General features: G+C 36.4%; 1 protein-coding gene across 13 annotated transcripts in view; it reads right to left on the bottom strand.

Moving 5' to 3' along the window:
- ZNF382 (zinc finger protein 382) overlaps nt 1–12894 on the bottom strand; it is a 64434-nt gene that overhangs the window by 18124 nt on the left and 33416 nt on the right. For 6 of the 13 annotated variants that reach the window (XM_027514240.1, XM_027514239.1, XM_027514237.1 and 3 more), the window contains exons 2-4: nt 10604–10673; nt 8180–8306; nt 7808–7903 (exon numbers count right to left, since the gene is read on the bottom strand). In XM_027514240.1, the coding sequence (XP_027370041.1) occupies nt 7808–7903; nt 8180–8306; nt 10604–10612 (232 nt within the window). In that variant the 5' untranslated portion in view covers nt 10613–10673. Of the gene's footprint in view, nt 1–1955; nt 2696–7807; nt 7904–8179; nt 8332–10603; nt 10674–12894 lie in introns of those variants that run through there. The other 7 variants (XM_027514235.1, XM_027514233.1, XM_027514234.1 and 4 more) reach the window with 3 other exon arrangements.

Here is a 12894-nt window from a genome sequence, read left to right as displayed (position 1 = left end):
AGTCGTTGCTTCAGAGGACTTAGATTAATTGAGCCTTTTTCAGATCTGCATAATGGTCTGAGGCTCTCACTGCTCAGTCCCCTTTCTTTCCACATGTCTATACCATGGTCTAATGACTTTCTGTTTCTTACTTCTCCCTTTTATCTTTCATGGATGTCACCTCTAAGAAATCCATTCCACTCCCAACTCCATCTCAGCATCTCCTTGGAGGAACCAACAGACAAACAAGTTATTTTTGGACTAGTTTAATCCTTTTGATGCTTTTTAAAAATATATATACTTTCATTTATTTATTTTTGGCTGTGCTAGGTCTTCATTGCTGCATGGGCTCTTCTCTAGTTGCAGTAAGCAGCGGTTACTCTCTAGATGAGGTATGTGGGCTTTTCATTGTGGAAGCTTCTGTTGCTGCAGAACATAGGCTCTAAGGCATGACAGCTACAGCAGTTGCAGATCCCAGCTCTAGAGCACAGGCTCAATAGTTGTGGCGCTCAGGCCTAGTTGCTCTGTGGCATGTGGGATCTTCCTGGATCAGGAATCCAACCTATGTCTCTTGAATTAGCAGGTGGACTCTTTACCACTGAGCCACCAGGGAAGTCCTAATCCTTTTGATGCTTTTATTTAAGCTCTTTTATGACAAATCTTGCAGTCTCTAATCTATGGCTAATCAAGCCACATTTGTTAGGTCTGACCTTTCTAGGGTCTACCTAATGTCCTACATATTAACATGTTCTCTCCACTCTGGCTGAAGGGAAATAAAATGATTTCTGGTGCGAAAGGCTATGAGAATTGTTTGTTTCACAACACTGTGGTAACTGTATTTTTCTTAGAACATGTCTTTGCCTACTTTCATGGGGTTTCACCTACATACATGCAGACTTATTTTTAGCCAAAGACTTAAGAGGAACCTTCTCCACATTTGGGGAACTCTTTCTCTGCATAGCTCTCTCTTTTTGGAAAATGTGTCCTGCAAATTCTAGCCACCTCAATTTCCTTGAATGCCAGTGTTGGTCCCTTACATCAGTGAAATTGCCAGGTTCTTTTTGGATTCCTCTCTCTGCACTATAGTCTGGATGTTACTGTCATGTCAAAGCCTGGAATGAGGTAGGGTGCATCTCATTTATTTCCCTTCTCTCAGGAATCCAGGCCTGTGGTGCCTGTCGTTTAGTAGTTTTTTTCAGTTTTCTAGTTTTTTCCTGTAGGAGTATAATTCTAGACTCTGTTACTTCCTCAGGACTAGAAGCAGAAGTCTTGAATTATAAAAATGCAGGCCCAAATGGTTCCTCAGACATTAAGGAAGCAACAATGCCAAGCTTACAAAAGTTCCATAAGAAAATAGATAAAGATGAAACACCCCCAGTTTGATATGGCTGACACATTTCTGGATACAACAACTTTTCAATGACATTACAATAAAACTATAAACCACTGTCCTTGGTAAAATCATGCACTAAAGCTTTCTAAAATACTAGCAAACCAATTTCAGCAATCTATAAGATGAATAGAGCATCTTGTCCAACTGGGGTTCATCCCAGGAGCCTAAGGTTGGTTTTAAATTCAAATTAATCAATATAATTATATACAGTAACAAATTAAAAAAGAAATACATCAACAGAAGCTGAAAAAGCATTTATTAAGATCAACATCCATTCATAATTAAAATTGTCCAAAACCTAGGAAAAGAACTCCAAGAATCTAACAAAGAGCACTCATGAAAAATCTAAAGTTAATATTAAGCTTAAGAATGAAATATTAAATGTCTCCTTTCTAAATTTAGTGAACTGCGAAGAACACTCACTCTTGCTACCTCTATTCAACTGACTATAGGTCATAGTCAGTACATCAACGTAAGGAAAAAGAAATGAAAACAGAAAAGTATGCAAATGTAGAAGTGAAATATATTTCCAGAAGGCCTACTTTATATGTAGAAAATCTAAACAAATACCAAAACAAAGGACAACAGTAACAACAATAAAATTTAATGCCATCAATACAAGTATACAAAGTCAATATCTAAAAGTCAGTTGTGGCTATTCATATTAACAAAAGCCTGGATAAAGAAAATTTTAAAATCTCACTATTTACAATAGCATAAAAAATATTAAAAGTTTAGAGATAAACTTAATAAAATATGTGTAAGAGCTTGATAGTAAAAATAATAAAACACTGCTTATAGGAATCAGAGAAGATAACTAAAAGGTTAAGATATAGTATTATAAGAGACTGTGAGACTCACTATTGCTAAGATGTTTGTTCTCACCAATAAAAATCCCAGCATATTTATTTAAACAAATCAAGAAATTGATTCTAAAATGTAATTGAAAAAGAAAAGGAAAATGACTTCAAATAGCCAAAACAATTTTTTAAAAAGAAGAGGACTAATTCTGACATCAAGAATTATAAAACTACAGTAATGAAATTAATCATTAAGTCCTATTAATAATAGGATGTAAATTTTATCAAAGGAAAGAATACTCTAGAAATGGACTGACACAAATACAATCAATTTCTGATAAGATCATCAGGGCAATTTAATTTAATTCTACAAGTGATGCAACAAATGAAAGAAAACAGACTCTTAACCCTTACTTCATACCATAAATAAAACTTAAGATGAGATGGTTCACAGAACTAATTTTAAAAAAGCAAAATATACATAACATTTTTAGAAGAAAACACAGGAAATTATCTTCATAACCTAGGGGGAAGCAAATATTTGAGAGATCAAAGAAATAATAATAAAAGAAAAAAATTATAAACTGGACTTCTTTACAATTAAAACTTGCTCCTATTGAAAGACTATTAAAATGAGCAGGCAAGCCACATTCTAGAGGAAATATTTGCAATACCTGTATCAAATAAAAGACTTCTATTCAGAATATGTAAAGAATTCCTACTAGTCAAGGAAAAAATACATAACCCAATAAAAGATGAGTAAAACATCTGAACAGATATGTCTGAAGATATAAAAAGCACTTGGAAAAGCCAACATCATTAGTCATAAAAGAAATCTAAATTGAAACTGCTAAGATATACTACTATTCTTAACAGAATGATATTTCAGAATGACCAAAATGAAAAATATTGATAACATCAAAATGTAGAGGAGAATGTGGGAGCAATCAAAATTCTCACAGATTGCTGGTAAAAGTTTAAAATGGTATGATAACTTTTAAAAACTGGCAGTTTCTACAGTGTGATATATAAACCTGCCTTACAAATGATCAGTACCATCTAATAGGTGTTTACTGAGCAGAAATAAAAACATATGTTCACAAAAATATTTTTACAAGAATGTTCACAGTAGCTTTATTCATAACAGCCCCAGGGACCTTGGTGGTCCAGTAGTTAAGACTCCACACTTCCACTACAGGGGGAGTAGGTTTGATCCCTGGTCAGGGAATTAAGATCCATATGCCACACAGCACGGCCAAACACAAACAAAAACATAACAGCCCCAAACTGGAACGTGTAAAATGCCTATCAATAGGAGATGTATAAACAACTAATATTTCCATACAACTGAATACTATTCTGCAATGTAAATAAGCTATTTTAATATAAATACTGAAACATGTATTAATACCTCAGACATTAAACTGAGTGAAAGAAAAGTAGACATGGGTCTGGTTCAAGATGGTGAAGAAGGATGTGCGCTCATTTCCTCCAGTGAGAGCACCAACATTGCCATTAGCTGTTGAACTACCATTGACAGGAGGACACTGGAACCCACTAAAGAAAGATATACCATGTCCAAAGACAAAGAAGCCACAGCAAGACAGTAGGGGATGCACAATCATGATAAAATCAAATCCCATACCTACTGGTTGGGTGACCCACAGACTGGAGAACGATAATACCAAAGAAGTCCTCACATTATTGTGAAGGTTCTGAACCCCACATCAGGCTTCCCAGCCTGGGGATCCAACAAAGGGACTGAGAATCCCTAGGGAATCTGGCCTTGAGGGCCAGAGGGATTTGACTGGAAAGCCAGAGGCTTTCCAGAGGACTGAGAGAAACAGAAACTTGTCTTAGAGGGCACAAACAAAATTTGACATGCACCGAGACCCAGAGGAGAGGAGCACACCCAGAGGAGTGACCACACAGGAGACTGAACCAAAACTACCTGCTAATGTTGGAGGGCTGCCTGTGGACGTGTGGGTCGGCAGGGGCTCATCACAGGGACAGGGGCACTGGAAGGTCCCCCTTGGCATAAACCCTCTTGGAGTTTGCCATTAACCCTCTTGGAGTTTGCCATTAACCCTATCATAGAGCCAGCAGACCCTAGGGCTGGGTTGCCTCAGGCCAAACAACTACCTGGGAGGGATCCAACCCCACTCATCAGCAAATAATTGGATTAAAGCTTTATTGAGTAAGGCCCTGCCCATCAGAGCAAGAACCAGTTTTTTCCATCCAAGTCCCTCCCATCAAGAAGCATACACAAGCCTCTTAGCCTCATCTATTAGGGAGCAGACAGAAAAAGCAAGAAGAAGCACAGTCTCACAGTGGCTAAAACAGAAACCAAATTACAGAAAGTTAATCATGATGAAAAAGCAGAAAGTTTTGTCCCACATGAAGGGACAAGATAAATTCCCAGAAAAACAACTAAATGAAGTGGAGATAGGCAACTTTCCAGAAAAAGAATTCAGATTAATGATATGATGATCCAGGATCTTGGGAAAAGAATGGAGGCAAAGATTGAGAAGATGCAAGAAATGTATACCAAAGACCTAGAAGAACTAAAGAACAGACAAACAGAGATGAATAATACACTAGAAAGAATCAATAGCAGAATAACTGATGCAGAAGAACGGATAAATGACCTGGAGGACAGAACGGTAGAAATCACTACCACAGAACAGAATACAGAAAAAAAGAATGAAAAGAAATGAAGACAGACTAAGAGACCTCTGGAACAACATTAAATGCACCAACATTCACATTATAGGGGTCCTAGAAGGAGAAGAGAGAAAGAAAGGACCTGAGAAAATATTTGAAGAGGTAATAGCTGAAAACTTCCCAAACACGGAAAAGGAAATAGTCAGCCAAGTCCAGGAAGCACAGAATCCCAGGAAGGATAAACCCAAGAAGGAACACACCGAGACACATAGTAATCAAACTGACAAAAATTAAAGACAGAGATAAAATATTAAAAGAAACAAGGGAAAAATGACAAATAATATACAAGGGAACTCCCATCAGGCTATCAGCTGATTTCTCAACAGAAACTCTACATCCCAGAAGGGACTGGCATGACATATTTAAAGTGATGTAAGGTAAGAACCTACAACCAAGAATACTCTACCCAGCAAGACTCTCCTTCAGATTTGATGGAGAAATTAAAAGTTTTCCAGACAAGCAAAAGTTAAGAAAATTCAGCACCACCAAACCAGCTTTAAAACTAAGGCTAAAGGAACTTCTTTAGGCAGGAAACCCAAGAGAAGGAAAAGACCTACAGAAAAACCCGAAACAATTGAGAAAAGGGTTATAGGATCATACATATTGATAATTACCTTAAATGTAAATGTATTAAATGCACCAACCAAGAGACATACTGACTGGGTGGATGAAAACATGTGCATGTATGCACTTCCACTTACCACATCACTCTGATTGACCCCCCAAAATTGTATGTGATTATTTTAGATTGTTAAGTTAATCATGTTCCCATTATGGTTTGCAATTGTAATTAGCGTTTATTTTTTGTCTGGCTACTGATTGTGAAACTGATAAACATCTTTTACTTTGTGATTATGTAACTGTTACTTAACTCAATACCATTGTATCATGATTGGTCAACAACTGGTCAAAAATAATAGAACTCTGTATCCCCGAAACTAGGATCAAATAGAAAAACCTGTAATTACTTATTAAAATCCAGATGCATATCAGAATTATCTTGAAATTTTTTGAAAAATACAAAATGTTCAGCTATTGCTTTTTTTGTCCAGAGCTCCAGATATGTTTCTAATGAGCAGTCATATTTAAAAACAACTGGACTATATGATGACCTTTTACTTTTATCTAGTTTGTTCCACTTTTTCTATTTCATATTCAGTGCTTCCTTTTCATTTACGTTCTCCAATTTCTCCATCTCTTCATTTTTTTGATGTTTTTCTCAAGCCTTTATTAAATGTAGTAGAAAAGCTTTTGTATACATATATATACGTATAAATATATATTTTAGAAAACATGAATTTTTGCCTAAGAAAATTATGACATTTTGATTCCACAAGTTTGACTTAGTATGAATAGAATCTAGGTTTCTAATTTAAAAATGGGTATGCAACAAGCAACAAAGGTCTCTGTATAGCATGGTGAACTATAGTCAATATCTTGTAAAAATCTATGATGGAAAATAACTTCAAAAATAATATATGTGTATTTGTATAACTGAATCACCTTGCTGTGCACTTGAAACATTGTAAAAGTGACATGAAAGTCTCTCAATCATGTCCCGCTCTTTGTGATCCCATGGACTATACAGTCCATGGAATTCTCTTAGGCCAGAATAGTGGAGTGGGTAGCCGTAGGGATCTTCCCAACCCAGGGAAGAAACACTGTAAGTCAACTACATTTCAATAAAGTAAATATATTTTTTAAAAAGTATACATGAAAAAAGTCCAGAATTGACAGAACTAATATGTGTTGGTAGAAATCCCAGTAGTGATTGTCCTGGGGAGGGACTGCCTTGGAAGAGGCCTGATGGAACGTAACAGGTTAGTAGGAGTGCCCTTTATCTTGATTACAGTGTGAGACACATAGGTTTCTACTTCTGTCAGAATGCAAAGAACTTTACACTTAAGATCTCTATGGACATTATACCTACAAAGCATGGAGTGGATTCTCAGTAAAATAACAGCAGCCAATAATAGCTCATAAGTCACACAAGGAAAGGATTTATGTAGAGATTAATACTAAAAAAAAATTTAGATTTTAGAGGCATAGAAGCCAGCCATATATAGGTAGGTACTTCAGAGATCTCATGCCTTTAAACATACATTCCTAAATAAGATGGCTACTATCAGGAAAAAAAGAAAATAATAGCTGTTGATAAGGACGCAGAAAAAACTGGAACCCTTGTGCCTTGTTGATGAGAATGTAAAATGGTGTAGTCACTGTGGAAAACAGTATGGCAGTTCCTCCAAACATCAGACATAAATTACCAAATGATCCAGCAATTCCACTTTTGGGTATATACCCAAAAGAACTGAAAGCAATGACTCAAACAGATATTTGTACACCCATATTCATAGTAGCATTAATCACAGTAGCCAAAAAGTGGAAGCAACCCAAGTGTTCACTGAGAGATGAATGTCATGAATGTCATGATGATAAGCAAAATGTCACTTGTATCTGTAATTGAATATTACTCAGCCTTCAAAAGGAAGAAAAGCCTGATACATACTATACCATGGATGAAACTTGAGGACATTATGTTAAGTGAAATAAACTAGTCACAAAAAGGACAAATACCATATAATTTCACTTATATGAGGTATCTACCACAGTCAAATTCATAGAGACAGAAAGTAAAATATTGATTGTCGGGGGCTAGTGGAGGTGGGGTAATAGGGAGTTATTGTTTAACGGGTACAGTTTTACTTCTGACAAATGAAGGGTTCTGGAGATGGATAATGGTGATAGTTGCATAACTATGTAAAAGTACTTAATGCCATGGAACTATATGCTTAAACATAGTTAAGATGGTAAATTTTATGTATATTTTACCGCAATTAAAAAGTACAGATCTCCAAAAATACTCAAAGATATCAACTACCTGAGTCCACTGGACATTATACAGACTCACCTAGGTAACTCTGACTTTGAAAAAATTTCTCTGTTGTCCATAGTTCTTTTCCTTGTTCCAATTTGCGGATCATATCAGGCTTAGTCATGTGAAATCCTGATAATAAAAAATAAGACTTGGTCTAAGAAGCTGTTGGGCTTTAAAACTATTGAAGGAAGAGAAAGATACAGCTTCAAGGTGGTTATTAGACAAGGCTATTAATGTCCTACCAAAGTTAATACCTTGCACTAGGCAAGTGAGGACATAATCATGCTTTCTATTAACAAAAAGATTATTCATCACATCTGATCTTTGAAATTCAAAGTTCCACATATTTCAGAAATTCTTGAAAGGACATGCATGACACTGAAACATGTAAGGAATTTTCCTTACCCACAGAGATGAGGTGACAATAGTTTTCCAACATGACATCTCTGTAGAGGGCCTTCTGAGCAGGGTCCAGTTGCTGCCACTCCTCCTGGGTGAAGTCCACAGTAACATCCTTGAAGGAAACTGATCCCTGTAAGGGCATACTCCAGTTCATCCTAAAGTAATTGGAACTAGTGAGAACTAGACACTGGAGACCATGTTCAGTGGTCAGACCTGGTTTTCTTGTGTTTTGTACTGTAGAAAATTCTCTCTGCAAATACATTCAATTGTATTTACCTATTATCTCATGCTAAAAATATTTGAGATCATGCTCTTTGGCTTGAATGTGATTGTTTGCTTGGTGCAGTGAAACAAATAAAACCTAGACCTTGCTCATAAGAAGTTACAGGCTAAAAGAGAGGCATATGCATAAATATTTATACTCAATAGATATTATAGATGTGATGACAGAAATATGTATAAGGGAAAATACTATAGAGTATTCTAAAATTCTGGATTCTAAGATTTCACTGAAGACATAAAAATTTTGTACTCACAATGAATTTATTTTGTAGCACAACATGTCAATGGGCTTTTAAAATTCATTGAGAGAGTAAAACCAGTTAGTAAACTCAGGAAATAGCAAAAAGTACAGTATGTTAAGAAAGAATCTTTGGTCTTAAGAAGAAAAAGTGTATGGAGGAAAGTAGTGGGCCTATTTATGTAATAATACTGGATTTTTTTCCTACAGAGCAGTAGTCTTAAAAATGCTCTAAGTACGCTCCCAACATATAAATCATTAGTTGGCATTAATAGCAATCCACATTGTTAACAATTAATGTTCTTGAATGTAAACTACTAGTATCTTCCTCCTTTTCAGTATATTGTCTTATATATTTTGTACACATGTCTTTTGTAACACATGCCCTAATTTGGATCTACTGCTTTATGGAGAATTAAAAATGACGAAATGTTAAGTCAGCACATATGTGAAAAAACTTGTATTTTAGAGGCAATATTCTTGAACACTAGAGAAGGCTTAAAGTGTGTTAGGTGGGAAAGACAAGTACCCACTGTTGGAGGTCTGTCTGAGATTAAAGTGGTATTAATGGTCTAGACAGGGGACAACTGTTTGTTCCATGGTAAGTGGCAATAGAATTGGTCATCAATTACTTGTAGAGTAGGAAAAAAAGACAGGTATAGCTCTTAGGTCATCTGCATAGCAAGTGGATAGGTGCTGAGACTAGAAAAAGGAAATGGGAAGCAGGAGAAAGAATAAGCTGGACCAGAAGTGATAATGAGGTAAACCAGGTTGTGTACTCGAAATATCTATGGAACATACAGGCAGTGATAGCTGTGGGAGGCTGGATATATGGTTCTGATATTCTGGATAAACTTCTAGGATGGAGAGCAGTATCTGAGGGTCACTAGAATCATATCAGTATAACTTTTGGAGTGAATGTGATTGTACATACACAAAAAGAGACACAGAGGAGAACAGAACCAGCTGGCATCTGGGGAAAATCCAGAATGGCATTTTAAAGATTGGTAGATAAAGAGGAATTTTTTGAAAGAAACATATGGGAAGAGGAGAAAGTACCACCTTTGATTCAAGAGTAGGCTATTATCTCAAAAGTGAATGAACACATGCATCTTCTTCTCCTGCACCCACATATAAAAATTAGAAGAAAGTAAAAAGATAAGAATACATCTATAACAGCATTGAAGTACAAAGAGGTTTTTCACTGGTGGGCCACAGTTTGTAGGAATTGCTGACAAACATGGATAAAACAGGAAGATCAGAGAGGAAGGTGAAATTTCAGTTTTCTGTATAAGCTTGCAAGCAAATCTCTATCTTAAAAACCTCACAAAACAGGAAATCTAATCACAAAATAATAATATGATCTATTAATTTTACCTCTCACCATACCATTGCAAAACCTAGGTCAGTGGAGATTATCAAGGTTTTGCATGTCTGCTCCTCGACTCCTCACAAATCTAGATCTCAAATCAGTGTCTATACAAGATAGATTCATTCAAGTAATATATTCCCATTTAAATCAAGATAATACATTTCTGTTCCAGCAGTACTTTCATGAGAAGACTATGAAAGGAGATGATGAATGATACATCCAATCAGTATGTGAACATGGGCTACAACTAGAAAGTGCATTTGGGAAGGCTGAAGTCTATCCTGTTGGAACGAGAGAAACTGGGAATAGGGCTGTAACTAGGGTAAGGCAGGTGAGACATATGGGCACAAAATTTAGGGCTGGACAGCCCTGAGAGTCCCTCTTAAATTTTGTATGTAGGCCACTTGCTTGCCCTACTGGAAACCAGTTTGATGGAACTAAGTCCCAATATCCAGAAAATTTAAGAATAGGGAAGTAAATGTTCATATAACCTAAAAAACAAGTTATTTCAGAAAGAGAGGAAACATCATCTCACCTGAAGCATGGCTTTGATGTTTGTAGATGAGCCTTCTCTTTTGTGCTCTTCTTTGGAAAAGGGAAGAGTCCTGAGAAGGCAGAGATGGGAAGATACAAGGAGCCATGTGAAACCAGATTTGACTTAGATCTCTCAGAATAACTCAGTTAAATCAGCATCTATTTTCAATTTCGGCACTTGCTCACTCTGTGTACCCCACACAAATCCAGGACAGAGATTAGTAGGGAAATGGACCGATCCTGTTCCCTTATCAATGCCAGAAACCTAATCTCCTGGTGAAAGAGAAGGGATTCTGGGGAATCTGTTGTAGCTTGGAGAGAGGGAATATTGTGTTTTTCCCTCTGCAGCTCCACGTAATGTCTCCCATGGAAGACAAATTGCCAAATCGTTCTTCATGGACTTCCTACCAGTTTACATTATCAGCAGTGCATGAGAACACCTCCCCAAACCCTAATGAATGCAGTTGAAAATAATTTTAATCTCTGCCTATCAGATATATATATGTATGAAAGTGAAGTCGCTCAGTCGTGTCCGAGTCCTTGCAACCCCATGGACTGTAGCCTACCAGGGGACTCAGTCCATGAAATTTTCCAGGCAAGACTACTGGAGTGGGTTGCCATTTCCTTTTCCAGGATATATATGTAGACATATACATATATATGGCTCTAATTTACATATTTCTTATATGAGAATAAGGTCCTTTTATTTCTTTTCTGTGATAACATAGTATATTTGTTTTTCTCATGGTGGTGTTTATTTTCTAATTGGTTGACATTATCTCTTTTTTCAATTTAATAAGTTAACCTTTTACCTATTTTAAGTTGAAAATAATTTTTAGCTGCTCATCTGACTATTAAAATGTTTTTGCCTTGTGAAGATTTCTTCCCTATATGTATTCTTTAGCAATACTATGTACTAAACAGTCCATATTTTCTCAGTTAATATGAAATGCCATCTCTATCATTATTACATATCCCTACATACTTGAGAATATCTGGATTTCTGGATTTTCTATTTAATTTCTCATACTTGAGAATATTTGGATTTTCTATTTAATTTCTCTACTTCATCTCTTTATTGATTCACCTGTACATTCTAGTTAATTAGCAGTTAATTATTGAAAATTAACCATTCTTTATTAGTAACTTATAAATAGTAGTTTAAGTGTTAACTACTAAACAATACTTTTTAGTAATACAGGTATAGCAATAGAAATTGGTCTTTCCACTTTGTAGGTTTCCAGGCAGAGAAGAGAATATTTTGTTAAATGAAGTCTGATGTATTGATTGTTACAGTCAATGTTTTAATTAGCAAAATAATATTTTAATTACTACAATGAGATTGGTCTTAAGATTAAAAGTATACCTAATACTTTTATTTCATGGAATGCCTGAAGAAGCTATTGACCTTGCCATAGATTTCATCCAGAAGCAGGAAACCTTATTCGTACATCACTGTTTAAAGTGCTGCTAGTGTGTGCTCAGTAGTGTGCAAGTCTTTGTGACTCCATGGACTGTAGCCCGCCAGGTTCCTCTGTCCATGGAATTTTCCTGGCAAGAATAATACTGGAGTGGGTTGCCATTTCCTTCTCCAGAGGATCTTCCCAACGTAGGGATGGAATCCCCGTCTCTTGGGTCTCCTACATTGGCAGGCAGATGCTTTACCACTGTGCTACCCGGGAAGCTCCCTGAAAATGCTAGTTATGGGTAAAAAAAATGTTTTGTTTCTTTTCTGCATGCTACCCGTAGAACACTAATCATTTTAAAACATTGGTTTTAGTTAGTATGGATTTCCCTGGTGGTTCAGACGGGAAAGAATCCTCCTGCAATGCAGGAGGCCTGGGTTGGATCCCTGAGTCGGGAAGATCTCCTAGAGACAAGAATGGCTACCCACTCCAGTATTCTTGCCTGGAGAATCCCATAGACAGAGAAGCCTGACGGGCTACACTCCATAGAGTCACAAAGAGTTGGACACGACTAAACGAATAATGAATGCTTCCCTGTAGAACCTTACCATCTGGGAATTATGAAATCTTACCTCTTCCTTTCCAGTACTTATACCTATTTTAGCTGCTAAGTTGCTACTGAGTTACAATTTTGGAGGCAGGCTTAATGATCTCTATTCAGATAATCAAATCTTTACTTGGTCAGACCGAGTTTCTCAATCAAAAAAAAACTATCACAAAACAGTAACAGTAGGTTACAAACACACGCAGAGTTAAATTCTATCACTTCAGAAAAGCACCATAGCACAGGCACCCGCGTTATCATTCACAATCTCTGACAGCACAT

The sequence above is a fragment of the Bos indicus x Bos taurus genome, chromosome 18, assembly GCF_003369695.1.
Source record: "Bos indicus x Bos taurus breed Angus x Brahman F1 hybrid chromosome 18, Bos_hybrid_MaternalHap_v2.0, whole genome shotgun sequence".
NCBI classification, from domain to species: domain Eukaryota; kingdom Metazoa; phylum Chordata; class Mammalia; order Artiodactyla; family Bovidae; genus Bos; species Bos indicus x Bos taurus.
Note: the sequence above shows the minus strand (reverse complement) of the source record. Positions and strands in the feature narration are given on the sequence as shown.